The following is a 25,772-nucleotide window of genomic DNA, read 5'->3' on the forward strand; positions in this document are numbered from 1 at the left end:
GGCTGGGATCCACTCTTAATTACCACACCTGTTGCGCAAGATCTATAATAGGCTGCGCATATTGCATAGTTCCGAGGTCCAACTTCTCGGACTGATTTTGCTTTTATTTATCACGCTGGCTTATAAGAAGAATGTTAACTTTATGAAACTACCCTTTAAAATGAAGCGTTTATCATCACCACTTATGAGATAACCGGTCTTGATCTAGAGATACGAATCCTACCACCATAGTGGCTAAAACCTGTATGTCGCGTTTGAAAAATGCGAAAAATGAACGCTAGAGCACAATGAAGTAAAATGTCTTTGACATGAAGGGTATCATTTCTTTGAAATCTTTGGGGAGGAGGGTGAGGTGATTGCATTTACATGACAGAACATTCTCTCTCAGGGTTATTCCTGTCTTTCTTGTCATGAGGCTGTTTCTGGCGTTGTTTTCCATCGCGTTTCGACTCAGGGTCACGTTCTTGTTTACTCTGCTGAACTTCTGATCCCTTCGGAGGAGTAACTAGTGACCAGTCATTGTCGTCTTCATCATCAGCACTTTCAGCCTGATTCTCGGATCCTTTATCCTTGTTTAGTCGTAATGTGAATCGTAAGGCAGCGCTCAACCGTTTCTCTGCTTGATCAGCACCTCGGCTTCTGGAACGACTTGACGTATCTTTCGAGCGTCGTCGAGGAAGAGATAATGATCGACGGTCAGTTGAAGTACCCGAGCGACCGGCAGTACTAGGACGTAAGCCACTATTTTCAGCATCATCTGTGGTCTCTTTAAAAGACACTTCCTGTTCGGCATTCGAAGCGCCATCTGGAACTGTGATCTCGAGGCTTGGCCGTACAGAGGCTGATATAGATGCATCAGAAGGAACTTCTCCCACACTACCAATGACAGACAGGTGTTTCTGAGCATGATTTTCCAAGTCCTCAGGATCCGCAAATAAGGTACGATTTTCATTTTGTACTTCTGTCAGCCCATTGTCATCGATGGGGACTATTTGGTAGAACAGAAGATATGGCGATTCCTCCTTCAAAGCTTGTTCAATGTTGACCAAAGTAACACGCTCAGTGGCCAAATCATCAAACCTCATCCAAGGCTCTGTTTCCTGAGAGGCCGCTGGAGAGTTCGAGTCAGACTCGCTGGAAGCTGGAGGGGTCGAGTTAGAATTAGTCCCTCGTACAAGAGCGATGTAATGTCCCGAATCCACAGAATTGCCTCTATGACAAACGACAGATTGAAGCAACAGCTTGAAGTTGCCGTACAGAGGCCCCATTTCGTCCAATCTATCGTCCTGAATAAAATGCGGTAGTCCAATTTGGGTTGGAATGTCGATAAAGGTGTTGAGCCTGATTGCACTACCATTAGGCAACACAGAATATCGCTTCAAACATATTCCCAAAATAGGCCGCTTTGAAGAGAAGTGTGCAGCGACCTGCGCGTCATTGGTCGGAGTATTATCGGTGTACCATGCTAGATATTGTTAGCTCAAGATCTGAATTTATCCTGCGCGATACGTACGAATGAGGCTGAAAAATTGCCATGCAGGCATCATAACCTCCTTCCGATAGCTCCCTTTTCTTCGTCGAGAAGGGTGAACAAGACTATCCTGGGGATCCTGATTGGGAATGAAACGCTCTTGAACGATGCTAGGACGACGAGGTAGAATAGGTGGTATTGAAGCCTCTTCATTTATTGGAGAATTAACCTGAGGGAAGTTTGTCATAACGGGGGATGAAGTTGACGAGCCAATCTCGATGGATTCAACGTGAATAGCACCCCCCTTCGTAGCTGAATCGAAAGATCTCATGGAGCTGACCGTTCCACGTCTCCCCATGTATCTCTTCACCTCAATCTTGTTATTGAAATAAGTCTCTAGACATTCTTCCAGAGTTATTGGGGTCCCGTCAGTGTGTTCTGGAGGAATAGCCACTTCTAGTAATCTTTCGTTAACAAATTTATGGTCGTCAAGGGTATCCTCCTTTCCTGTGTGGTAAATATCCATCTTGAGCGTAAGCAAAGGCAGCTCAAGCTTTTCTGTGATGAAAGTGAAGGCTTCTGAGGCATCTTGCTGGCGGAGTTTAGCGGCGTCTTGCCAGCCACAGTCAGAGAGAGACTGCTGAAGGTGTTCAGTCTGTTTATCAATCAGTACACATTCTACAGATATTTTAAAGAGCACTAACAATGTCCGTAGTGATGAGCTTCCCAGACCTAAGCATATTTACCCACATACGGAGAATGATGACCAGCTTTCTGCGCGGGTCGCTATCATCGGTGAAGGATTTGTACAAAATGGCCTCAAAAAAGTCCAGTCGCGCAAACATGGCAAAGAGAAGAGAATCCAAATAGCAGGTCACGCCGTTGCGATTCTCAGCTCCAACAAGTTTGGTCCTCGAGCTATAATCTCGCAGGATCCCTTCAATCGAGTCTTCTACAATAAGAAGCAATTCAAAGGCCTTATCGATATCCCCCTGCGCATAAGCCGATGTAAGGGCGCCGTGCAGTTGTTCGGATTTCAAATCAGGTATGCCTATAGCAGCAATCTTCTTCTCAAGCGTTTTCAACTATAGTATATCAGCGAAAGCGAGTCTCGGGTTTGATAGAAGCACCCACCTTCTTCTCCTCATCCTTGTCGAGATTAGAGGAAGGTTCACTTGAAACAAAAAGACCACGAAGATGGTTACGCACACCCAAGCTAGGTATCTGAGAAGGGACGGGTTAGTAATTATGACAGTATGCTTACTGGGGAAGTAGAATGAAATAACCTCTTTATCCTGCTTTCTAGCACGCCTATGTTTCTCCCCACGCTTGGTGAGAAACCGCTGTATGCCACTCATCGTCAATCAGCCTTATGGTGTGGATTCGCGCAAAAATAGCTTAAAAGAGATTCAGGGTGATTGACAACATGAAGATCTCCTTGAGATGAAATAATCCGACAGTGTAAAGTCTTAAGGTTGCGGGATAAGACAGCATGACGATCAGTATCAATCACAATGAAAATCGCCGCTCTCAGACATAGCACATGTGCATCGAGCTCTGGAAGATAGGCTGGAAAATAGGCCACACCAGCATCTCAAAGTGGAGTCGCAAACAGATCTTGAACGCGCGTGGAGGCGGGGCCAATGGGATCAGCTGAGGTTGACGGCAGAGACGACTTGAGGCAGCAACATATCAGACCGAAACGGTGGCGGGGAGTCGAGTCATCTGGTGTGAGCGGATTTGCGTAGGCGGTGATATTGTAGAAAGGCAGGCAATACAGTTCTAATCAGAGGCTCTGGCATCAGCCATGGTTCTTGCCAAACGATCTCGCAGCAATCATACCCCGCCGTGTGGGACCCGTCTGGGAACGGCAGGTGCGGCGGAGGCTGGCGCTAGGCTCGACACTTTCCTGCCTGAGGCATTCGCATAAGCTATTCGTCACGTGATGTAAATACCATTCGGCGTTAACCCTGTTGTCTCGGATTTTTTTTTGAGGGTGCTAGACAGCATCCCCGGCTACCATATCCAGCCACCACCACCATGGCTACTCACGAGCCTTCTAGACACCTCTCAAAGGCTCTTTCGCGGGCTCTGACAACGACGAAACGATCGCACTATACTGTCTTCCGGCGCAATGCCTCCAAGCAGGCCGCCACTGCACCGGCCACGGTTGAACCAGCGTCTTCTCTAGCAGCAACGGTCCCAGAGTCAATCGTCAAATCATTCGACCCCATTGCGCGAGCAGCAGCGCGTAAAACGAAACTTCCCAGAAGTCGGTATGCATTCCCCAAAGCTTTTAACGAATGACACAAGTCATCACCCTACCACCCGCCTTTTAGCTAACCCAGATGCTTGAAACTAGATACCAATTCCGCTCTCCCAAATATGACCGAGGCCCTCTTCACCCTCACCGACCTCCTCCCCCCTCAGACCCCTCTTCGCGATTATTCGTTCCCGGTCCTTTCACTCTTCCTCGCGTGCAACAGACCTACGAGTCCACAATAGCATCCGACATTCTAACGCTTTGCTACGTCCACCGACCCCCAGGATTCCAACCACCGGTGAAAGCGCCTCGACTACGTCCATGGGATGGCAGCTCGCCGTATCACAAAAACAGACCTCTCCGCGGTCCCCGTGGTGGCGACGTCTTGCGGCTCCTCCGCAAGCCCATCACATTTAACAACATCCCGAGAGTTGAACGCATCACCATCCACAGCTATGTGAAACGTGCGGCGACAGATGGCTCGCAATGGCTGCATGTCGCCGGTATGGCTGTGCAAGCCATATCGAATGTGCGCGTTGAAACATTCAAGTCCAAAACTAGTGTTTCACCTTGGGGCATTGTTCCAGGACGAGACACCGTGGCCGTGAAGGCTGAGCTGTACAATGAAAACATGCAGCATTTCCTCGGGAAGTTAGTTGAAATTGTTCTTCCCAAAATCAAGGAGTGGAAGGGTGTCCAGGGTACCAGTGGTGATAGTAGTGGGAACATCACGTTCGGGTTGCAGCCAGAGGAGGTGGCTCTATTTCCAGAGATAGAAGTCAACTATGACATGTAAGTTGGTCGAAGCTGGTATACGATTTGCAAAGTACTAACAATTGGTATTAAAGGTACCCTGCCAAGATGATTCCCGGTTGCCACATCACTCTACACACGTCTGCCACTACAGACAAAGATGCAAGACTTCTCTTGAGCGCATTGGGCATTCCATTCCAGGGCAAGTTCGTCGACTAGATAGAACATCATTAAAGGTTTCAGATATGGTGTGACATGGTTCTACTGAGATTTCTAATGTTCATTCTTGTGTTATTTAGCATATTGTAAGGATTAACCTGGGGGCAATTACATGCTATTTGATTAGCTACCAAACGTGTATATATAGGACACGCTGTACATCACAATTATATCAATTCCATTTATGACCATTGAATTTTCTACCATTGAGAAACAAAATCAAGATATATCAAGATAATAAGAATAAATACTAAGTTGGTATTGTACATATCTGCATAGCCTCTCTAGTGAGGACTTTAACCCATCCAAAATGATCATGGATCCTAAAAAGTGAAAAGCGGTCCAACGAAATGAAAAAAAGTCTCATCATTCGGCATATTCAAATGAGCTAATCGTGTCACAAGAAGAGAAAAGACAGGTCGTAAATTCATCAAATGATAATAACCGTGTTTCTTGTTTCGCAGGTAAGAACGATTAAAACATGTAATGTCAATGTCATTAGTGATGGAAAATGACACTCATGCGACAGGCATTGCAAGGAATGGACTTTCCAGCAACTCATCGGCGCTAGGCCGCTTCTCATGGTTTATTTCAAATGTCATATCCAAGAACGCTCTAGCTTCCTTGCTTGCGTGCTCAGGGGCAGGAGGTCTTGCTTGATTGTTACCAATGGCGAAGATAGCTTGAAGTTGACTGCAGTCTGGGAAAGGATGAGCGCCAATAAACATTTCCACGACAAGGCACCCCAAGCTCCAAATGTCGGCTTTCTTCGTATGCGCTGTTTGGCGGACGACCTCAGGAGCCATCCAGTAAACACTTCCTTGCAAAGATGGGCGGTGCAAGTGGCCTCTTCCACTGACAGCACTGGAACCCAACATCGCGGATGCCTCCACACGCTTGGATATACCGAAGTCAGATATTTTGATTCCTCCTTTGTTGTCCACGAGAATGTTTGCACCCTTGATATCACGGTGTATGATATCACGGCTGTGCAAGTAAGATAAACCAGCTAGAATCTGGCGGACGAAGTTCCTGATCAAGGGCTCTTGAAAGGTATTGTATTGCTTTAGCATTTCAGCAATAGATCCACCAGGAACATACTCCAGGAAAATGTTTAGGTTGTGATCATCCGCAGAGGTACCAAGGTATTGGACAATATTAGGATGATGCATTCCCTGGAGAAGTTCGATTTCATGTTTCAACGCGGTCACCATGTTGTTCTTCCTTTTGTCAAACTCTGTACCCTTGGTTGCAGAGGGCAGGTCAACCTGTTTCACCGCCATAAGCTCACCAGTAATTGCATGAAGAGCAAGGAAGACGCTGCCAAATGATCCTTCTCCAATTAGAGAGCCCTTCATCCAGTTCTTGGCAGCGAAGTTGTCACCAGCCAAGAAATCTTGCAGGCCAGCATCCTCTTCGTCGTCATCTTCAGCCACGATCAAGCTTAGGCGTTCATTCAGTGAGCCTCCGCCATCAGTGGCTGCAATGCTAAGCGCTTCATCCAGGTAGCCTCTCTGAGCTGCAGTTGGGTCACCAGTAGTAATTTGATCAGAGCTGCTTTCAAATGATACATATGATTTGCGGTCTGGTTCAATGGGTGATTCTTCCTGAAGAGGCTGCAAAGAACTAGAAGCAATAGAGTCACGGTAAGATATCTGAGGTAGACTAAACTTGGAAACCGACAGAGGTCTAGGCGCACGCATGGACTGGCCCCCGGCAAGCCATGTATCGGCAATGCTAGGAATTGGAGGAGCATCCTTCAAACTGGACGCGAAACTGATGTTACTGACAACGCTAAGACGGCTAGCAGCCCGACTTAATCGTTGAGACCTCCGAACAGAAAGGCGCATGGTCTTTTCAATATCCTCACGTTGATGACTTGGGAAGTATGAGGTCAACTCGTGAATAATCATCTCACTTGGAGGTCGAGCACCGAAGAAAGACCGCAATTTCGATGACGATGCTCGATCTGTGGTGGCAGATGTCGGAGAGGGTTCATAGTCATCACTCGCAGGGTGTCTGGATCTATCTCCTGACATAGGAGACATTGGCTGTTTGATGTTGTGCCATGGTTCACCGGTCAACTGCTGAATCTTGAGTTGATTGCGAGGATTTGAACTACTCAAGGCATTGAGATGTGTTGCCTGGCTTTCGTCATGAGCGAGCTGTGAAGCACGACGAAGTTCGTCTCCATCAGGTTCTCCAGCATGGATTTTCCTGAGAATCAGGCGACCGCGCTCAGGCTTATTCGACCCATCGCAGATTTTCATTAATTCGGAATCTGTTACACGTCGGCAATGTGCCGGGTCAGGTTCCAAGCCGTCTAAGACGTAGAAACAATAATTGCGCCATTGTGCCTCAGAAAGCTGCAATTTTCGAAGTACGTATACCATCACTTCCTCTGATGACTTGCAACCCTTGACATTCAAAGCCTTTGTCTGTCCTCCAGTATAGATCACACGGATAACTTGGGAGTTAGCAGGTAGGGATCCCATAGTCAACCCGTCAATGCTAGAATTTTGTCTCAGATGCAAAGATTGGTTAGCGTCACCAGGTGTCGTAGGGCGGCGTCCAGACCCTGATCCAGCGGAAGAAGGATGACTCAGATACCCAGCACCTTCTCGTCTAGATCCGTCTATAGGGCTGGTGGTAGCAAATCGAAGTCCTCGGCCGCCTCGGTCATCGATCGTTAGGGGTGACGAAGGCCGTGAAGAGGGTCGTCCAGTAATTGGGTCAATTCGAGACCACTGTCTGCTGTTCGAGGATTGTTGAAGGCGGAGACTAGATGCATACAGATCGGTCGAGGAAGGCGTGTAAGCAGTAGCTTCTAAGGACATGAGAGAATCCTGTACAGGTCTTAGCATTCTAGAAATTATGGGGCAGATGGTAATGGCACTGACTAGATTGTGTTTTTTGCGGTTGAGAATTGTCTTATTCCTTAGTTTTTTGATGGCGACAAATATCCGTACTCGATCCCCAATTTTCTTGATTCCGATCTCTTGCAGGATCTTTTGGTCGCATTCCAAAAGATTGTCGCCGTTGAAATTGTTGGCTATTTAGCAGTCAGAAAAGCCGCCATGAAGGGTGAGATTACGAGTTACTAACCTTTGAATACGGTGTCATACTGGCCACATTTTATGCTATGCAACCATTCACTGACTTTCTTCTCGTCCCAAGACCTAGGTAGAAACCACAGTCAGCACGAATCTCGGTACTCACCAAGGGTCTCACTCACCGGACTGACTCCAACCCATCACGACCGTCCGAGAAGTCCGATTCAGTCGGGCTCATAAATAGTCCAGCATCGCTTGTGTTCGATGTCGTCCCGGTCCTATGTGTAGCATTCGAAAGATAAGAAGAACTCGCTGAAGAGGGCACCAGGCCCAGAGGGTGCACGTAGTGAGCGGGCTTCGACGAGGCCAGCATTGTCGAGGGTGAATCCAATCAACGCAAGTTTCCAAATAGTGATAAATAAACCAGTATAGGATTCCCCCCGCAGTCCCAAGTCCAATATTATTGTGTGGAGCGACAACACCTTCGGTACGAGTCGAGTCAACTAGAGGCGACAAACCAACATAGCCACGGGGAATGCTGCTAGTGATGGTGAATGTTCATTTGTACTACATAACAACAATTATAATAATCGGTAGACAGCGCGAGGGCGGATTCGAGCGATTCCAAGTGTAGACGAAATCGTGTGAGATGTGGGATAGCTAGGTTGGTCGTGTTCCGCGCCGGAATTGGGTTGCAGGCGATGTCGGTCAGCTCCAGCCCGAGTGGGCTACGCAGACACAGGCGTTGCAAAAACAAGATGAGGGAGCAAAAAATGAAGAGCGAGTAATAGACGATGGAAAGAAGAGGATTCTCAACGTTATCTGAGAATGGCCACGATGGCACAAGGGTGGCAGGGACAAAAGAAAGCGAGGATTGATTACGAAAGAAACGAAAGAGAGGTTAGTTGATCATTAATTAATTAATTGAGCGCTGAAACAGGACCGAATGATAATGGCGGAGAAGCTCCTCTTCGTGGTTAGTGCCGCCCGATGACACACATGGGAGAGATCTTGTTGAGATCGATGGTCACTGTTTTATGGTTATGGTTGTTATTATGATTATGATTATGATTATGATTATGATTTTTCTTCTTCTTCCTCTTATTAACGCTGTCTAGCCCATAAACTCGTCAATAGCAGCGATGGTTATCTATGGGTTGTCTGCTACTATTGCGTGTCGCAGAGACGTCGTGAAACAAGCTGAAACTTGGTTGAGACCCATTAGCATGCAAGTATCCATCACCCAGCCAGCGTCCTTGTCAGCATAAATCAGGGTTCTAAATCCCTTATCGCTGTTAACCAGACCGGATCGCATTGCTCGCAGCTCAGGGAGCATGTTTCAGCCTGATAACATCGGATACGGCGTTTCGCAAGGCCCTGACAGTATCTCATTGACCATAAATAGCTTCACGACGGACCGAGGTGGCGCACAAGTCGCTAATCAGTGATCAGTCTCAAGTCGATTTTGCAATCATAAATGAAGGATTGCCCAACATCAACAACTAATTAGTCGATGTGACTATATCACTGCAAAGATCGCAATCCTGACATAGTATCTCTGGCCATCTCTCTGGCGAGAACCTAATCTGGATTGGATCTATACTGGTTCTTGCAATGGTCAATTTGAGTATTCTAAAAAGCCTGGAAGAAATGGCTCTGGCTCTGGGGTCTTCCTTCTATCACTACCAATTGGTATTCTATCTCCTGCAATGGAATTCAAAATAGATTACAATAGCGACGGCTTCCTGCGTATTTATTTTAGTCACATCTATATTAAGCAGTCAAACTGCACCAGTGCGATGTGTCTCTTCATCGACTCACTATGTCGGCGTAATATTCGCCATCAAACACAGCCTAGATTTTCATTATTCGTGTATACACTGCATCAACAACAATGCTTCACACGTGACAACGACCGCACATCTGAATGATAACATTGATGGGCTGCGTCAATACTAATAGGGGAGCCCCCCTCACCAAAACCCCACAGCCGGCTCCTTCCCCGCTCAAAACGAGGCTCCCCCCCAAAAGGCTCGACAATAATAATACATCCTGCTAATTAGCGACTGTCTTTGTTGGCTTCATCCCAGTCGCCTCATTGCAAAGGGGCCCGACTGCAAACCCCCCCGCCATGGAGCCAATAGACCAGGAATCTCCTGGCAAGGTGCGCAAGAAGGCCTCCGCGCCGCATCGCAAATCATTGTCGTGCGAATACTGCCATCGCTCTTTTGCGCGGCTGGAACATCTCCAACGCCATCTCCGCACGCGTGAGTTTTCTCTGGGCCCCCTCCCCAAGCCCGTATACAATGCCAGCCAATCCTGCCTGTCTGCTAATTCGCGCCTGTAGATACTAAAGAAAAACCCTTTTCATGCGACATCTGCTCGAAATCGTTTGCGAGAAGGTATGCTATGCAACCCACGCTGCAGTGAAACCGCATTGCTAAGTCGCCCGCCCACAGTGATCTGCTTGTCCGACATGAGCGTCTAGTGCACCCGACCGAGGCTGCCGCGCATCGCGGGGAGCGCCGCGTAGCAAATAATGATGCTCATGACCTTTCATCGAGTCCGGCATCCTTGATCCAGCCTGCGCCGCATCACGACTCTCGCATCGTGGACATGCATGACTCGGTACCGCCGCAGCAGGTGCCTGGCATGCAAGTCCACCGTGCTGCGCCGCGGGCTGCCCCTATTGTAGAGTCAAGTCAATTTAATCCTTCTTGGGGCTATGACCTCAATTTGCTTTCTCATGCCGCCAGTCATGTAGCGCTGGAGAATCAGCAAGAATTGGCTCTAGATGCTGTGCGGAAGCCGCCTCCGCAGGCTGGACCACCAATGCAGCCGGTGGCACAGGAAAAAGGCATTGCTGACACTTACGGAGTCGAACCATCGATTCTTGATCTTACTGCTCTTGGAGATCCAGTCCAAGACTTCACCGTCTTTCTAGAGAGTGTAGGCTTGTCATCTGACTGGGATTCCGGCGTCTTCTCATCAGTGGAGACTGAGCCATTGCTCCCCAATGCTCTTCCATTTGATTCTAAGCCGGCCATCCGGGAATTCGGCCATCTGAGACTCAATAATGACATACTGAGTGAGCAACGAGGTTCAGCGGATGAGCCTCCATCCTTTTCCAACTTCGGATCACGACTTCCCTCTTTGCAGCCTGAACCCCAGGAATCCGAAGAACGCACAAGTTTGCTTGATGATCCGACAAATCCACGTCCAGCCTGGGATATTTCAAATTCAGACCGACAACTCTTTGTGAACAGGCTAGATGAGTTCGCGCATGTTCTTCCTCGGGGTTTCATACCACCTTCACGACACGCATTATCACGCTTCATTGCCGGCTATATCAATGGTCTCAATGAGCACCTCCCCTTCATTCACGTCCCTACTCTTTCTATTGTAAAGAGCCCCCCAGAACTGACCTTGGCACTAGCGGCTGCTGGCTCGCATTATAGGTTCGAGAACAGCCGAGGGATTGAATTGTTTCATGCAGCCAAAGCAGTCTTATTTGAGCGCCTTCGCCGGAGGGATAGCAAACAAACCCCAGTGCCAACATGGGATATTTATGTCCCCAGTCCGCTCTCCCAAAGAAGTTCGACCATCACATCAAACCCTGCGAGTAGTCCCTTCCAGACTCAGAAATACTCCCTTTCACTCGACCATATGAGCTTTGTTATGGACGAGTCAGATGCTCACATGGAAATAATCCGCACCTTTCTTCTTCTTACAGTCTTTGCTTCGTGGGAAAGACAGCCGGAATTGCTCCGAGAAATTCTCGCGTTACAAAGTACTCTAGCAAGGCTAGTTCGCGAACATGGACTTACAGATCCGAATCTTGTTTCCGAAAACTTGAACTGGGAAGACTGGGTCCGATTAGAGGGAAACAGACGCACAAAACTGATTGTCTACTGTTTCTTCAATCTACACTCTATCATGTACAACATTCCTCCTCTCATTCTAAATTCAGAACTTAGGCTGAAAATGCCCTGTCCACATGATGTCTGGAAAGCAAACAATGCATCTCAATGGCGGCGCGTCTACCGTCCTCGCCTTGACTCGACAATTACATTCCAAGATGCATTCGCAAAGCTATTTCTCAAGCCATCACCTTCAAACTCATATCCAATATCTCCCCTTGGGAATTATATACTCATCCATGCTATCATCCAACAAATCTTTTTTGCTCGTCAACTATGTCTCTCAGCGCCATTGATGCAAAGCCATAGTCTTCGTCCCGAGGATTCAGCTGTCATGGATAATGCTTTGAATGCCTGGAAAGCAGGCTGGAAGCAGACACCCGAATCAAGTATTGATCCACAGAACCCTGCTGGCCCCATTGCATTTACCTCGACTGCTCTTCTAGGACTGGCATACATAAGACTTAATGTCGATTTGGGTCCATGTCGGCACTTGGTAACGCAAGACCCTCTACAGATTGCCAGGGCTTTGCAAGAGTCTCCCCCCATTGTCCGTAGCCCCAAGCTTATTATGGCTCTTCTTCATTCTGCCCATGCTCTCTCTATTCCTGTACGACTCGGCATTGACTTTGTGGCGCGCACTCATTCATTCTTCTGGAGCATTCAGCATTCGCTATGCAGCTTAGAATGTGCATTTCTCTTGAGTAGATGGTTACTGTCTATTCCATTAACTCAGAATCAGCAAAAGCTTTCAGAGCACGAGCGAAAATTATTACTATGGATCAAGAGCATGATGGACGAAACGGACATGGCGGTGGCACCATCCGATGGCCCTGATTTGGATTTCATACATGATCCATTGAAAGTAAAGCAACTTAGTGTCGCCGTGGTCCGCGTCTGGGCGCGGACTTTCAAGGGCAATACAAGCTGGGCCATCGTTGATCTTGTTGGATACAGCCTAGAAGCGTACGCAGACCTGCTGGAAAGCTGATTGGTTTCGTAGAACTGTATGTTGTATTGATAACCCATCTTTCCCCTCAACGACAATCTCTCACCTTCTGATACCCTTTTTGAAGACTCCGTTTCTTCAACGAACTATTACAATATATGTTGTTCGACATTCTTTCGATCTTTGGTGTTTTCTTGTATAATGTGACGCTGATGATGATAGGCCTATTTGTCTGTCTATTTTATCTCTCATTGACATGTTTCATTATGTGTAGGTATTTTCAGTGGTCTTACGAATTTGGATTTATGATGATGAAAAGTGACTTCCCTTCTATGTGATGAATTGGACGGCGGGAACTTGATACATCGAGCCTCTTCTTCTACCTTCTGAATGCGAATATTGATTGGATATATGTATTTATTTTTGGTTTATTCTTGTTTATTGTTGACATGGGCGTTATACGTTTTTGAATTGACTGTTCTCTTTTTCGCCAATAATCAGTTTCTGATGGATAGCCAAAGAACGCACGAACACGTAAGTCGAACAATAATATTAGTTCACGAGTGACCTTAGCCCTGGCCGGTCTTATTATGAAAATCCGATCGCCTGGTCACACTTACCGGCACAAAACTCAATGCAGACATGGATGAGACTAGAGTATCAACACCACCATCATCAGACTCGCTTGTCTTTGACGGTTTGGCTTCTGCCGCGTGCAAAACATCCACAGAAGTCCTTCTATTTCTCAGTCGGCCTTCTTGGGGTGACTGCGTTGTTGAGACCCGGCGACGCTGACCATTCGAGGGTCGCAATAATGAATTTTGCTTATCAATACCATCATTGACAATAAAGAAATTGTAGTTCTAATTCCTCAAGTTAGTAATCGGCCATTACAAGGCAGATTTCTCTGATACGAAAGCAAGCCTTGCCCTAGGGAACATATGTTTGTCAATTAAATGTCTTCGGCGTTTCTGAGGCGTAGAGCATTTCCTGTCACAGCCTTCTACAAAACAGCCAAACTAGATTTATTATTATCAGTAAAGCCTTCTTGCAAAGAGAATCGGTTAATGGGACTCACTGTCTTCTCATCCCGGTCTCGTCGAGCGAGAATCAGCGGGTCATGATTTTCCTCGATGTGGAGGTGAAGGAAATGCTGTGTTGGAAAGTTCTTCGCACACTCTGAGCAGCGGTTGACGTGCGTCTGAAGGTAATGACGCTCGTATTCGTCGTAAGATGCGAATGAAATAGTTTCTCTGTGCGGCGGTAGCGAGCAATGCATGACCTTGGCGTGGTTATCTGCTGCCATATGAAGAGAGGTTGTGATCTTCGCAGGCGGGGTTCTCGACGAGCTCCTTCGTGTCGGTGTATGCAGGTGAGGAGTAGTTGATATGCTAGACTCAAAGGAGTCCACTGACTCCCTTCGACAGCGTTTCGCCATGCTAAGACATGGTTTGGTGCCAAGCAACGTTGTAACTGCTTGCGAGGTCTAGCCTAGGTGGTTAAAGTTATGTCAGTCCACTCTATGTAGCTGGATAGTCGATTTAAAATTGAATATCAATTGTTGATGGTGATAAGATCACTGCGGCACCCACGCGATGGATGAAGGTGCCACCAATCAGGCGACCATCCTATGAGCGCCACGCGCTCTCCACCAACCGAAAAGCGCACAAGCCACAGCCAGGGCGGAGCGGCAAATTAAATGGAAACAGCCGGTGATGCCAAAGCGACTCCTTCATGAGATGAGTCCTTCTCGCTCACTTCTTCGGCGGGTGGGAGCGAGTCTGTTTCCATAATATCGATCAGGAGGTATAGAGCTCTGTGCTCCCGGTTCGTCAATTCCCCTTGAGAATTCGCCTATACAACCAGTCACCGATGGATCATTCGCAACACTTGCGCCGCAAGAACCCAAGGCCAGCCATCTGACGGCGAGGTATTCTATGAGGTCGCAAAACCAGCAGTTCTTCTTCACGCAAACCCGAGTATGGCGACGACAACCTTTCAAAATGCTTGGCAGTATGTGTCTACACCGACTGGAGCATTGCTTGTTCGATCTCTCGTTCAATTGATGCAGCCCATGAAGGAGGCTGTTCGCTAACACCCTGTACTTGAATAGGTCTGCAGACCAAGCTGAAAAGGAACTTTTAACGACACTCGCAGAAAAGGAGCCGACCTTTGCAGAAATCGCGCATTACCTTGACGAGTCAGTTGCATCCTTTCGTTACGCTATTCGTCGTTTTCTCAATATACCTTTCGCCTGCGGATACTAACGGTGATGCAGGTTTCGCGAAGCTTGCCAAAATGCTATCTTTCTCGACTTTGATGCTGCTGCTTCAAAGAATGCAGAGGCCCGGTTATGGGACGCACACGTGAAAATAAACTCTCGCTTTCGCAAGCTTCTGGCTCGCGTAAGTGCTACCGCTGTCTTCATCTAACTATACAGAATGGAGTGGCATCTAACATATCTACTCAGTTCCGTGAGGAGGCTGGCAAAAAGAGACCAGTCGAAAAACGAAAGTTGGAAAAGCATTATCTCAGTTTCATCAAACTGAGTCAAAAGTTCTACAGAGGCTACATCCAGCATCTATCCTCGCATTTTGGGGGCATTCCTGAACTAGAACAAGTAGCCAAAAAATTTAAACTCGAAAGTAAGCTATTCCTTCGTTCCTTAGATACTGAATTTTCATTTTACTGACTATTCATATCACTAGACCTATCAATTGAACCACCTATTCAGCCCAACCCCGGCCTTCGCGAACGAATACTGCTCTCATGCCATGCAACTCTGATTCGCCTCGGTGATCTCTCCCGCTACCGTGAAACAGATATTTCTTCGACAAAACCGCGCAATTGGGGCCCCGCAACTGGTTATTATGACCTTGCAAGTGTCATCCATCCAGCTTCGGGGGCTTCCCACAATCAGCTGGCTGTTATTGCATTGGCGGAGGGGAACCATCTCCGAGCGACTTATCATTTATATCGAGCACTGTCTGCGCAAGAACCTCACCCAACTTCGAGATCGAACCTGGAAATTGAGTTTAGAAAAGTTCTAAGTGCCTGGGCTAAAAAAGAACTGATTCCCCGAGAGGATGCAGGTGTTCCCGGGAAGGCCTTGACTCCATGGTTTGTTTATCTTCATGCCCAGTGCTACAAAGGGCAGGATTTCATAGAGCATGACGAGCTTGAGAATGAAGTTCTTAGCCAGTTGACTGTCGACCTTAAAGAAAAGCCTCTCGAAGGTACTCTTCAGAAATTCGTCCTCATCAACATTGCTGCGGAAGACTGCGCTAAAGTACGATCGATTAGTAAGTCATTAGATTTTTCAGTTCCAAGTGGGCTAGTTTTAATGACATCTCAGACGAGCCGACTCATAACGCAGAGCTTTTCTTCCAGAGGCTCAATGTGAAGACTTTTTTCACGCTTCTTCAGATTCTTCTAGGTGAACTCGAACGCTTTGCGAGTGAGGACTCGGAGTCCAAGGAGTCTAACAGAGGCCCCGAAAAGGTTACCGTAGTCGCACGCCGTGTCCTACCTGCTCTTCGAAATTATAGCTCATGGCTACTTGCCAATTGTAGTTCTTTGACAGTCCGAAATCAAGATAAAGACAGTGCTTTATCTGTGCAAATCAAGGAATTCTGGAAAATATATGCAAACACCTTGTCATTACTTGCTTCAACATTCGATGTGACTAGCCTGCCAGAGGTCGACTACCTGCTCGAAGAAGATGAAGACACACTCGGATTCAAGCCACTTATTAACGAAGCGACAACTCGCCGTTATTTACTAGAATCTTCTGTTAAAACAAAACTAAGGACCATCGATCCTGGCTTTGAGAGAAATCATCCAAATCTTGAAATGCTCTATCGAATCCGTGAATTTGTCATTGATGGTCTTGATTTGGTCGTTAGTAATGTACGTCCCAAATTTTTTTTAAAAAAAGAGGTGTTATTGCTATTACTTACTTACGTCTATTACAGCGGATTCCTGTTTCTCTAGTCGATGAGAATGAACGAAAAATGTTTATATATAATGAAGAAGGCCTTCCGTCCCAGTTCTACGCGAGCCCACAGGCTCATCAGCATACAATGTCATCAACAAGTATTCAAAGGGAAGAGATACACAGTGCTCAGCAATCTAAGAATATGACTGATACGAGGAGTCTTTACGATGGCTCTCAGTCGGCTTCGCTATCCAATATGACCCACATAATTGCAAATGTTGAGAAGTTGGTCGACGAACCTCCGCCAGCGCCGCAATTTCTCCAGCCACCTTATGATCAACAATCAAACTCGGCTGGCGCTAACTTGCAAAATACTGCCTATGAGAATCACCCACTTCAAGCACATATGGCTCCACCTGGCTTCGGCCTACCAATCTCTGCCAATATATCCTCATCATACTCCCCTATTTTCACGGGTCAAAGTATCTGGAGTCCACATTTTGGGTCTGGCCCAGAGGGACATGTTTCTCCTGCCAATGAACCAACCCCTAGCCTTATCTCTATGCAGAATGATCTAATGCAGCAGGGAAGGCGTATTCAAGAGCAGTCATCGCCCTGGGTTTCTTCGAATATATCCAGTTACCCTTCATCCCGTTTGTCACAGCACCATTTCCAACAAACACCCAGTAGCTCTGGTTTTCCTTCCTCGCACAACAATGCCTTTATTGCCTCCAGCAGTATCCAGCCATCTTCTATGCCTAGCGACTACAGAAATAACCAGGAATATGCAGCCCGCTTCGGTCCAATAGAGCAAAATACTCCGCCATGTGGACAAGCCGGTTGAATAACTCCGATGGCTCCTTAAATTCAAACTACAGGCATGAGGGAGAAGAAATCCACAGACACCTGGCTAACCGGAGAATCATCAGATGACACATCACCACGTTTGTTAAAATAGTCAGAATGACAACTCACAGCCACCTAAGCATGGTCAGATCTGGAGAGGAAATACCCTGACTATGCATTCTTGCCGTCAGGTGCGGGTATTAACCTAGAATTAGCAACGTTCGCTCAACAACACCTAGAACTAGCTTCGGTTTTTTGACCCGACTGGATGCAAACGTCACTATGAAATGATCTGGGAAGGTTCTATTCTCGTCGTACTTCCAGTCAATCCAAAATCAATTCGATTCAAAAAGTGGCAAGAATTACAAATAAAAGAGGTCACAACTATGATACCAGACATTATGGTTTTTATCTTGTTTTACTAGTTCTAAATCTCGTACCGCACAGCTTATTGATTACACATAGTCTCTTATAACCTTTTCAGAACAGTTTTGAGTTATCATGCATAACGTGAAAATGCTCCAGAGACGATTACTATATAGTTATTTTCTTTTACCAGTCGATATTATCAAATACAGGAGCGCCGCGGAGACTTGGAAAATTCTGATATCTGCTCATGTTGTATCAACCTTCTCCATAAAACAGATTCCCGAGTTATGTTCTTAAACAAAAGCTTACACTTGCTTAAATTCAGGAAATAATTCTTCATTTTTCTTTTCTTCCATTATAACAAGACTAACTTCGTTGTTGAAAACGTCATGCATTTTCTTTTCTTTCCTTTCTTATTCCAGAGGTCCGTCAATCTCATGCAAGAGTCTCCTCCCAAAGTCTAAAGAATAAATAAAGACCTTGTAACCATTTTAGATCTAAAAAAAAACATGCCATTTTGTCTCTCCAGAGAGGTGGGTATATAATGGGTTGAATCATTAAATAGGGAAATGCGTTAAAGCGTTAGTTTAATGTAAGCTTCCTTTTTGGGCTTACTTGCTGGAGTACGTTTGCTTGGGGAAGGGGAATCTAGCAGGTACGGAACTCATTAGCCGTGTTCAATCAATAATACACAGGAGAGACTTACGATGGTCCCTGCTCCTGGATGCTCAGGCTGGCGAGCCATTGACCAAGGTCGATGCTTTCATCCAAGGTCTTGCCTTGCACAATACCGGCAGTCAATCCACCAGCAAAAGCGTCACTATGAATGTGTTAGCTGTTTGATACAGGTTTGACAGTGATACACATACCCAGCGCCAGTGGTGTCGTTGATCTTATCCTTGGAGATTTCACGAACTGGGTACTCCTTGACCTCAACGCTACCATCGGCCTTGGTCACAGCGGTGACGGTGGGGAGGGTTCCCTGGGTGATGATGACGATACGAGAGCGTTTGGTATTTTTCTTCTCAAGCGTCGCAAGCTTCTTCGCGATATCAGGGATGTCGGTGATACCCCATTCGTGGCTCTCGGAGAAAGCAAGAGCCTCGGTTTCGTTTCCGATCAGGTAGTCGGTGTAAGGAACCACGGAGTCGAGTTGGTCTTTGAAGAATTGAGGGATGAATGGGGCGGAGAGAGAGAAGACAAAAGGCTAGAGGAGGCTATCAGCAATTGCCCACATGTCAAGGGCATACTGACGTACCTTGTTCTTGGAAGCAGCCTCCTCGGCCAGGGCCAGAATGGCAGGTACACAGACAGTCAAGTGGAAGCCACCGACATAGTAGACCTGGGCCTTCTCAACGAGGGACCAGACTTGGGGCTGCTTGAGATGGTCAAGCTTGTATTCATTAGCAGCAGCCAGGTGAGTGACCATGCTGCGGTTGTGACCGGTGATAACAACACCGCACTTTCCAGTTGGTTGGGTCTCATCGATGCGGTATTCAGTGCGCACACCAGCCTTGTTGCAGGCTTCTTGCAACTGATCGGCATACTTGTCCTTGCCCACGCAGCCAATGTAAACGACCGAGTTATCGGGAAGGATATACTAGAGAAGTCAAGCAAAGTCAGTTTCTGTGTTTGATCTGAACATGAGAAAGACTAGATCTTCACCTGGGCGCCTCGTGCAGTGTTTTGGGCGGCACCACCTGCAATGTACTTGGCGTTGCGTTTCTGCAAATCTTCGTAGAGTCCCATGTGTTTGTCTTCGGCGAGAATAGCATCGTTGGCCTTGATTTCGTACTTTTGAAGCAAAGCATCATCACTGCGAAGTATGGCGTAAGTTGTACTGTAAGCCTTTCATTCAGTAGAAAATAAGCACGTACCCAACAGCCTGGATATCTAATTGGGAAAGTTAGCAGCTACTTTCACACAAGGCACGAGGAATGCACACCGAGGAGGGGGTTCTCCAAGCACAGGAGAGGGTATCCTTGAGCAGCAGCCATTTTTGAAGTCTAGCGGAATCTCGTGCAAGTCAATTGAGCAATGTAGAGGAATTGAAAAGAACAGGGCGATGGTCTATGATTTTGGCTGAGATGTGGGGGGTGCTGCGGGACAGAGGGGGAAGCGATCGGTGCGGTTTAGCAATGAAAGCCGATCTTCGGTGCCCGGACGGCTTCTAGCTCCAGCACAGCACTACACATCTGTTGCCTCTCAGGTGCAAAGGCTACCCCCAATCACGATTTATCACCGAAGAGCGTTATCATTGAATTCGGACAGGCGTTGGTGCTGTCATTTGACTGTTGTGCATTTGGCCCGCCATGTCTCATTCTCATTCAGCCCTGGGCATCGCAGAAACTATACAAGCAGCCTCCATCAAACGTCATCCTGACCCTGCACACGATATCAACCCAGCCACCGCTGCGTCGGCCAAAGAGCCCTACAATGTCGCCCATTCCGATGACACCGCGAGTATCCCTTCCGATATCGTGGACCCAGGTCGGGTGATTCACCCAGTGCCGCGACGCGCAAACCTACCTCCGCTTCCAGACCTGAGGTTTGAACAAAGCTATCTAGCCAGCATAAAAAACGCCGAATCATGGAAACAAGTTACTTGGATCACAGTTAGGGATCAGGTAGGAGTCTTTTAACCTACTATATGATTTTTGGTGGTAATTGATGCGCTTGAAGGTCCTCTTTCCCCTGATCCAAGGCACTGTCTGGACCCTCGCGCTCCTGGGATGGCGGTTCTGGAACCGTAATGCGCAATTGCAGGGTACTAGCCTCGGTACAAGACTACGTAGGTGGTGGTACGAAGTGAATAACTGGCCGATTCAGAATATTAAGAGTGATAAGAAACTTGCTCAACGAGTTGGGGATGTGAGTACCCTCCTGCAGGGTATATTGTCGCAGTATCTCACTAACGGAGTAGTAGTTTTACACCACCCAAATCTCAAACGAACAATAACATGTGTTGGAAGCTTTCTTTTGTTAGCTTGGCTGCATTATCGGCGTTAAAAGGAGTGATGGAAATATCGTCTTGTTTTCTCTGCTAATCCTTTGAATGGTAATCGCAATCATGTATTATAGCATAGCCACTGGACTGAATAAGAATAGTGAGATCAGCTTCTTGTATTAGGTCCGAATACTATTATCTTAAACATAGTCCTTCTTTCTATCTAAACCGTACATGCACTGATATAAAATTCCTCGCGCCGTGAAAATCCAGAAAGCACTCATGAGCCCGAAGTCCCTCGCTAAACATTCAATATTTGTTAACCCGCCAGTTGTGGCATAGTCCATGCATAATGCATTTGCTAGCAATCATACACCTTATTGTTGCAATCCAGCTTTATTCGCCGCCATTTTGAATTCGAGAAGGGTTAAGTGGTGGAATAGAGGATTCCAAGGTGGTTCTCGCGCTGGCTTCCTCAGGCTTCATGTGATCTTCAGTGGTCGATATATTTTCTTTCGAGTCCTCGGGATGCGAATATTGTGGAGTAGGCACGATATATCTTTGATTTCTATTTTCTAGCGATCGTTGATCAGCAGCTTCTGGAATCGATTCACTCTTCGTGGCGTATTTGTCGACAGAATCTTTAGATTCCACAGTAACTTGGATATTGCCTGGATCAGGTGCAAGATTGATAGCCGTAGGGGAAATCTTCCGCTCATGGATCGGGATCAAGTCTTTATTTGCTTTTCTGTAATGCAAGTGTACAACGAGGCTATGCTGCTTGCCATCATCAACGTCCAGCATCGACTCATCCTCACTCGGCTCATCTTCGTCATCACCTTCGAAATCGTTTTCGTTCTGTGATTCGTCATCGCCTTTCCAGCTGGAAGCGGCGTCTGATTCGTCACTTGTATCGTCAACGTAATTTGCTCCATGACCGTTTGCCTGACCACGCGTGCGAGGTTGGGCGGGTTCGTCATCGTCATCGTCCTCATCTTCTTTCCGTTGTCCACTAAGCATGGATTCACCATACATTCCTCCAGCGCGAGCTCTGACTTGACGTCCACTGGCTGTAAAAACCGGTCCCAAAGATTCACCCGGAGTTGTTGTACCAGATACATTCCGTGTAGAACGACGTGTGGAGGGTAAGCCGTCAGAAAAAATATCTTCATCGTCAGAATATGTATACTTGAGCTTCTTTCCACGAGTGCGGCCCTCGTAAAGAGAAAACCCAGGCTCTGGTCGCGTGAATGCAACTTTTCGTGCCAGTCGGTAATCACGTCGCTTCCGTTTCTAACAAGAATTAGTGATGATTCATGACTGTCGAAGGATAAACCTACCTCTTCACCACTTTCAAATCGGGGAATTGCATTCATGATTCTTTCACTGAGCTTTTTAGAGTTCAACGACTTTTCCAGTGAGAGCTTCTCGGCGATGGTGCGTATTTCGTCGATCGTGCCTGCCACGCTCCACCACGTATTTGTCTTCAATGCCGGATTACTCTCTCGATAAAGGCGAAAGTGTGTATCGTCCTGGCCCTCTATCAACCAATATCGTCGTTTAATCTCATCTCTGCCCCAAGGTTGCACTGATAAAGGCTGGTTGAGGTCGTCCTCATGTCGCGCTTGTTTGTAGGATTCCTTGATCTTCGCCTGGATCGCGTCAGAGGAAGACAACGACCAGAGTATGAGAGCTTTCAGAAGGCGTAGCTGGTGGCAGTTAGTGACAATGCAAAATTATGAATTAAAAGAAGAGGACTGAAACCTACCCGCTCCTCAGGCGACATGGTATTAAATGAGCCACCTCCATGCAGAGGATTTTTCCCTCCCCAAGCCCTCGGCCACTGCGAAGAATGTGTCTGAACCGCCTCTTCCAAGGCTCTCTGGTAGTGGCCTTTCCTAAATAGATTAATTCCTCATCAGCTATTCATCCTAAGTAGCACACGAAAACGAAACAGCGCGGTATGTCTCGTCACAGCGAGGAATCGTACTCAACATCTTTCTTGCGATTGAGCACGAGGCCAATCAAAGCGCATAGCAGCCTCTCGACGTGTTCCCCAGGTGTTGTGTCCTGAACTCCTCTCTCAATGTCTTGCGGGCCGTAATGCGGAAGCAATTTCGGGAGGGCATCGCTAAAGCGCGCGCGAAACATGACAATGAACTGCAATACAGCGACGACATATCAGTCAACGTATCAAATACCACGGCAACGCGTCAAAATAATCCGTATAGCTAGTAAATCAATTGAGACGGCCCAAATACGTACAGCAACATCTTGGTTGTCAGCTAACACATATTCATGTGGAGGCGACGCAGGACGTTTGGGCGGCGGTGGTGTCTCCTGCTTGAAGTATTTGGTAATTGGGGCAGTTGTATCGAATGTCAATGACACGGATTCATCGTCAGTTGGTGGCGCCGATGATAAAGACGAGGAATCGGAAAGCGACATGTTTGCGTTGGGGACATGCGTTGTGAGGAGGCACGTCTGAAGTCCGGGTGGGAAGCAGTGACGGGAATACACTTAAGGCGGCTATCACACGCTCGGCATCTACGATATCCTATGACATAGTCTAACCAGAACTGAATAGGGCGACTGGGGCCACCAAAGACACTCGGTTTTGCCAGCGAATTATCCCCTGAAAGCTCCCTGTATTAACCATACATCCTCCACATGAAAAGCGAAGCCTTGGCTCTGGAAACCATGTGGAAGAAGCAGTCCCTCGTGGTGAACAGCAGTTTTTGGCCAGAGAATGTGCAAAAGAAGGATTTCATTGAGAAAAGTTCATTATAAGTATATAGAAAAAATAATGTCCATCATTCAGCCATCGAAGACGTGACAAACCCCAGGGCCACAGGTCAAGGGGTTTTCAGAGAATGCGTCGACGATGAACCACGCGGGTTCATGCTAGGGATCAGGCTCTCAGCAAGCCTGTGTTCAGCATGTCCACGTCCGTAACCCAGTTACAGAAGATCAACTTGAGAGCTGTACATGTGGCGGTCAGTTGATAACTCATAATTTGGTAGTCGAACAATGCTTTTGATGCGGGGAATCGCCCGTCACAGCCAGTCAAGAATTTGACGCTGCAACAAGGCTTTGACAGAGCCTTGTGGCAAGCTGGCAGCCCAGTCAGCCATTCTCTAGTCGTAGAGTAATGTGTCCCCGATCGATAAAGCACTAGATCCAATGGTTAGCGACATTCCGAATTTCAAATTCTGCAGATGTATATTCATCGGAAATCCACTTCACTACATTGCCACTGCCAATTCTCACCACTGAAAATTAATATCCTCCGCACAATGTAATGTATTCTCTCGTATCGCAAAAGATGCTTCATAATATAACATCAACCATGACTGTCATTTTCGCACGGAAGTTTGGATTGCGGATCATTAGTGAAGCGCCAATAATGTAGAGTATCCTCTATACAGGATTTGGGGGCGATTCAGAGTCCTGTTTGAAGACAACATTCTATCTGGCCACGATTCGCAAGGTCATGCATGCATAATTGTATGCCACAAGATGATGACCAGACTTTGGTGGTGTCCTAGGCACGCGCGCACATACAATCTACTATATAAATGCTGAGAATGAGGAGAAATACAGAGCCATAACACAGCCGGTTATGCGCAGGTAGAGAGTTCGGCCACGACGCGGCGACATAACAAACTGCATCAATCGCATTCAGATGGCCGTGGAACGACGGGCTGTGAAGGTGAGAGAGATGCAGGCGCGCTAACCCGAAGCGGCCGACCCGTGACCTTGCCAAGACCTTTCCTGGCTAGACCCCTTTTGGTTCGGCTACCGCGGCTAGAGCGCACTAGGTTAGCTTAGCGATCCCACCCTAAAGCCCACACAGGCTTTTGTCGAATTCTCGCACCGTCAGACCGTCAAGTTTGATTGAATCGACAAGTCCAACATCAAGTCGAGGTACGCTCCTCCCACACCTGGCGACACTCGAATATAAACACTGACAGCGATCTCATCTAGACAGACGCCATGGGTCGTGTGATCCGCAACCAGAGGAAGGGTCGTGGATCCATTTTCAGTGAGTGCGACTTTGCAATAGCCTGCGAATGAATATATATCACGCGGCCACGAACAGGAGAGCAAATCCCATGCTAATCGATGTCTCACAGCGGCTCACACCCGTCTCAACAAGGCCCCTGCCCAATTCCGCACTCTCGACTACGCTGAGCGACATGGATACGTTCGCGGTGTTGTGAAGGAGATCATCCACGATCCTGGTCGTGGTGCGCCCTTGGCTAAGGTTTCTTTCCGCCACCCATACCGCTTCAAGAAGATCACCGAGACATTCATCGCCAACGAGGGCATGTACACTGGCCAGTTCATCTACGCCGGCAAGAGCGCCGCCCTGACTGTTGGAAACATCCTCCCTCTCGGCTCCGTCCCCGAAGGTACCGTCGTCACCAACGTCGAGGAGAAGATCGGTGACCGTGGCTCTCTTGGCCGTACTTCTGGCAACTACGTTACTGTCATCGGCCACAACCGTGACGAGGGAAAGACCCGTGTCAAGCTTCCCAGTGGTTCCAAGAAGGTCGTCAGCAGCAAATCTCGTGGTATGATCGGAATTGTTGCCGGAGGTGGTCGTACCGACAAGCCTTTGCTGAGTACGTGGAATCCGTGGTCTTGAGACAGAGATGGTTAAAATATGGACTTTTGTGCTAATTGACTTCTACAGAGGCCTCCCGTGCCAAGCACAAGTTCGCTGTCAAGCGCAACTCCTGGCCCAAGACTCGTGGTGTTGCCATGAACCCTGTCGACCATGTAAGTTTGATATACTGCTATTTATTCAGCAAACTCTAACCTCTCTCCAGCCTCACGGTGGTGGTAACCATCAACACATTGGTAAAGCCTCTACTATCTCGCGGTACGCTGCCCAAGGTCAAAAAGCCGGTCTTATTGCTGCTCGTCGTACCGGTCTCTTGAGAGGTACCCAAAAGGTTAAAGAAGCATGAATGAATTGATGAGGTGCAGTCGATTATGTACTTGTTTTTGACACGGGAGCATGGAATCTCTTTCGGAGA

At 47.4% G+C, this 25,772-nt stretch overlaps 11 protein-coding genes across 11 annotated transcripts; 6 read left to right on the top strand and 5 right to left on the bottom strand.

Moving 5' to 3' along the window:
• Nucleotides 1-99: 99 nt before the first annotated feature.
• Nucleotides 100-3,284, bottom strand: BGW36DRAFT_337032 (ubiquitin carboxyl-terminal hydrolase-domain-containing protein). Its single transcript, XM_046212982.1, has 5 exons — nt 2,758-3,284; nt 2,606-2,695; nt 2,176-2,556; nt 1,514-2,126; nt 100-1,465 (listed from the first exon to the last, which is right to left on the bottom strand). Exons 1-5 carry the CDS (start codon nt 2,827-2,829, stop codon nt 363-365), a joined length of 2,259 nt encoding a protein of 752 aa, XP_046075871.1. The 5' UTR covers nt 2,830-3,284; the 3' UTR covers nt 100-362.
• Nucleotides 3,285-3,511: 227 nt separating this feature from the next.
• BGW36DRAFT_424771 (putative 50S ribosomal subunit L7) lies at nt 3,512-4,706 on the top strand (the record flags this gene model as incomplete). The annotated part of the gene is made up of 3 exons (XM_046220016.1): nt 3,512-3,747; nt 3,834-4,526; nt 4,583-4,706. 3 exons carry the CDS (start codon nt 3,512-3,514, stop codon nt 4,704-4,706), a joined length of 1,053 nt encoding a protein of 350 aa, XP_046075872.1.
• A 518-nt stretch (nt 4,707-5,224) lies between these two features.
• On the bottom strand, nt 5,225-8,132 carry BGW36DRAFT_290229 (MAP kinase; the record flags this gene model as incomplete). The annotated part of the gene is made up of 4 exons (XM_046210746.1): nt 5,225-7,552; nt 7,607-7,758; nt 7,812-7,885; nt 7,942-8,132. 4 exons carry the CDS (start codon nt 8,130-8,132, stop codon nt 5,225-5,227), a joined length of 2,745 nt encoding a protein of 914 aa, XP_046075873.1.
• Nucleotides 8,133-8,811: 679 nt separating this feature from the next.
• On the top strand, nt 8,812-9,660 carry BGW36DRAFT_372968 (uncharacterized protein). The gene is made up of 3 exons (XM_046215535.1): nt 8,812-8,987; nt 9,063-9,503; nt 9,580-9,660. The coding sequence occupies exons 1-2, from the start codon at nt 8,902-8,904 to the stop codon at nt 9,205-9,207; spliced, it is 231 nt and encodes a 76-aa protein (XP_046075874.1). The 5' UTR covers nt 8,812-8,901; the 3' UTR covers nt 9,208-9,503; nt 9,580-9,660.
• A 230-nt stretch (nt 9,661-9,890) lies between these two features.
• On the top strand, nt 9,891-12,670 carry BGW36DRAFT_356617 (uncharacterized protein; the record flags this gene model as incomplete). The annotated part of the gene is made up of 3 exons (XM_046213795.1): nt 9,891-10,026; nt 10,107-10,161; nt 10,219-12,670. The coding sequence occupies 3 exons, from the start codon at nt 9,891-9,893 to the stop codon at nt 12,668-12,670; spliced, it is 2,643 nt and encodes an 880-aa protein (XP_046075875.1).
• Nucleotides 12,671-13,197: 527 nt separating this feature from the next.
• On the bottom strand, nt 13,198-14,066 carry BGW36DRAFT_395126 (uncharacterized protein; the record flags this gene model as incomplete). Its single annotated transcript, XM_046218000.1, has 3 exons — nt 13,198-13,491; nt 13,558-13,647; nt 13,707-14,066. 3 exons carry the CDS (start codon nt 14,064-14,066, stop codon nt 13,198-13,200), a joined length of 744 nt encoding a protein of 247 aa, XP_046075876.1.
• Nucleotides 14,067-14,609: 543 nt separating this feature from the next.
• BGW36DRAFT_290343 (uncharacterized protein) lies at nt 14,610-17,409 on the top strand (the record flags this gene model as incomplete). Its single annotated transcript, XM_046210758.1, has 7 exons — nt 14,610-14,641; nt 14,742-14,828; nt 14,907-15,033; nt 15,099-15,273; nt 15,337-15,930; nt 15,984-16,537; nt 16,603-17,409. 7 exons carry the CDS (start codon nt 14,610-14,612, stop codon nt 17,407-17,409), a joined length of 2,376 nt encoding a protein of 791 aa, XP_046075877.1.
• Nucleotides 17,410-18,405: 996 nt separating this feature from the next.
• Nucleotides 18,406-19,674, bottom strand: BGW36DRAFT_372979 (putative adenosine kinase). Its single transcript, XM_046215536.1, has 4 exons — nt 19,658-19,674; nt 19,446-19,596; nt 19,039-19,380; nt 18,406-18,987 (listed from the first exon to the last, which is right to left on the bottom strand). Exons 2-4 carry the CDS (start codon nt 19,527-19,529, stop codon nt 18,601-18,603), a joined length of 813 nt encoding a protein of 270 aa, XP_046075878.1. The 5' UTR covers nt 19,530-19,596; nt 19,658-19,674; the 3' UTR covers nt 18,406-18,600.
• A 266-nt stretch (nt 19,675-19,940) lies between these two features.
• BGW36DRAFT_459197 (uncharacterized protein) lies at nt 19,941-20,739 on the top strand (the record flags this gene model as incomplete). The annotated part of the gene is made up of 3 exons (XM_046222042.1): nt 19,941-20,407; nt 20,463-20,651; nt 20,707-20,739. Exons 1-3 carry the CDS (start codon nt 20,093-20,095, stop codon nt 20,737-20,739), a joined length of 537 nt encoding a protein of 178 aa, XP_046075879.1. The 5' UTR covers nt 19,941-20,092.
• A 384-nt stretch (nt 20,740-21,123) lies between these two features.
• Nucleotides 21,124-23,175, bottom strand: BGW36DRAFT_356621 (uncharacterized protein; the record flags this gene model as incomplete). The annotated part of the gene is made up of 5 exons (XM_046213796.1): nt 21,124-22,020; nt 22,068-22,436; nt 22,496-22,625; nt 22,718-22,887; nt 22,993-23,175. The coding sequence occupies 5 exons, from the start codon at nt 23,173-23,175 to the stop codon at nt 21,124-21,126; spliced, it is 1,749 nt and encodes a 582-aa protein (XP_046075880.1).
• A 1,548-nt stretch (nt 23,176-24,723) lies between these two features.
• Nucleotides 24,724-25,703, top strand: BGW36DRAFT_356622 (putative 60S ribosomal protein L2; the record flags this gene model as incomplete). The annotated part of the gene is made up of 4 exons (XM_046213797.1): nt 24,724-24,772; nt 24,864-25,355; nt 25,427-25,512; nt 25,563-25,703. The coding sequence occupies 4 exons, from the start codon at nt 24,724-24,726 to the stop codon at nt 25,701-25,703; spliced, it is 768 nt and encodes a 255-aa protein (XP_046075881.1).
• Between the last annotated feature and the right edge of the window lie 69 nt (nt 25,704-25,772).

Source organism: Talaromyces proteolyticus, assembly GCF_021365285.1.
Source record: "Talaromyces proteolyticus strain PMI_201 chromosome Unknown BGW36scaffold_3, whole genome shotgun sequence".
NCBI classification, from domain to species: domain Eukaryota; kingdom Fungi; phylum Ascomycota; class Eurotiomycetes; order Eurotiales; family Trichocomaceae; genus Talaromyces; species Talaromyces proteolyticus.

Excerpts from the sequence above, each read along its gene's own strand:
- BGW36DRAFT_337032 (XM_046212982.1), bottom strand. The coding sequence starts at position 2,829 with ATGAGTGGCATACAGCGGTTTCTCACCAAGCGTGGGGAGAAACATAGG. Across the intron at positions 2,557-2,605 it reads ACAAGGATGAGGAGAAGAAG|TTGAAAACGCTTGAGAAGAA; the intron begins GTGGGTGCTTCT and ends GATATACTATAG. Across the intron at positions 2,127-2,175 it reads AGCTCATCACTACGGACATT|ACTGAACACCTTCAGCAGTC; the intron begins GTTAGTGCTCTT and ends ATTGATAAACAG.
- BGW36DRAFT_372968 (XM_046215535.1), top strand. The coding sequence starts at position 8,902 with ATGGTTATCTATGGGTTGTCTGCTACTATTGCGTGTCGCAGAGACGTC. Across the intron at positions 8,988-9,062 it reads TGGTTGAGACCCATTAGCAT|ACCGGATCGCATTGCTCGCA; the intron begins GCAAGTATCCAT and ends GCTGTTAACCAG.
- BGW36DRAFT_372979 (XM_046215536.1), bottom strand. The coding sequence starts at position 19,529 with ATGGGACTCTACGAAGATTTGCAGAAACGCAACGCCAAGTACATTGCA. Across the intron at positions 19,381-19,445 it reads ACACTGCACGAGGCGCCCAG|TATATCCTTCCCGATAACTC; the intron begins GTGAAGATCTAG and ends TGACTTCTCTAG. Across the intron at positions 18,988-19,038 it reads AGGCTGCTTCCAAGAACAAG|CCTTTTGTCTTCTCTCTCTC; the intron begins GTACGTCAGTAT and ends AGCCTCCTCTAG.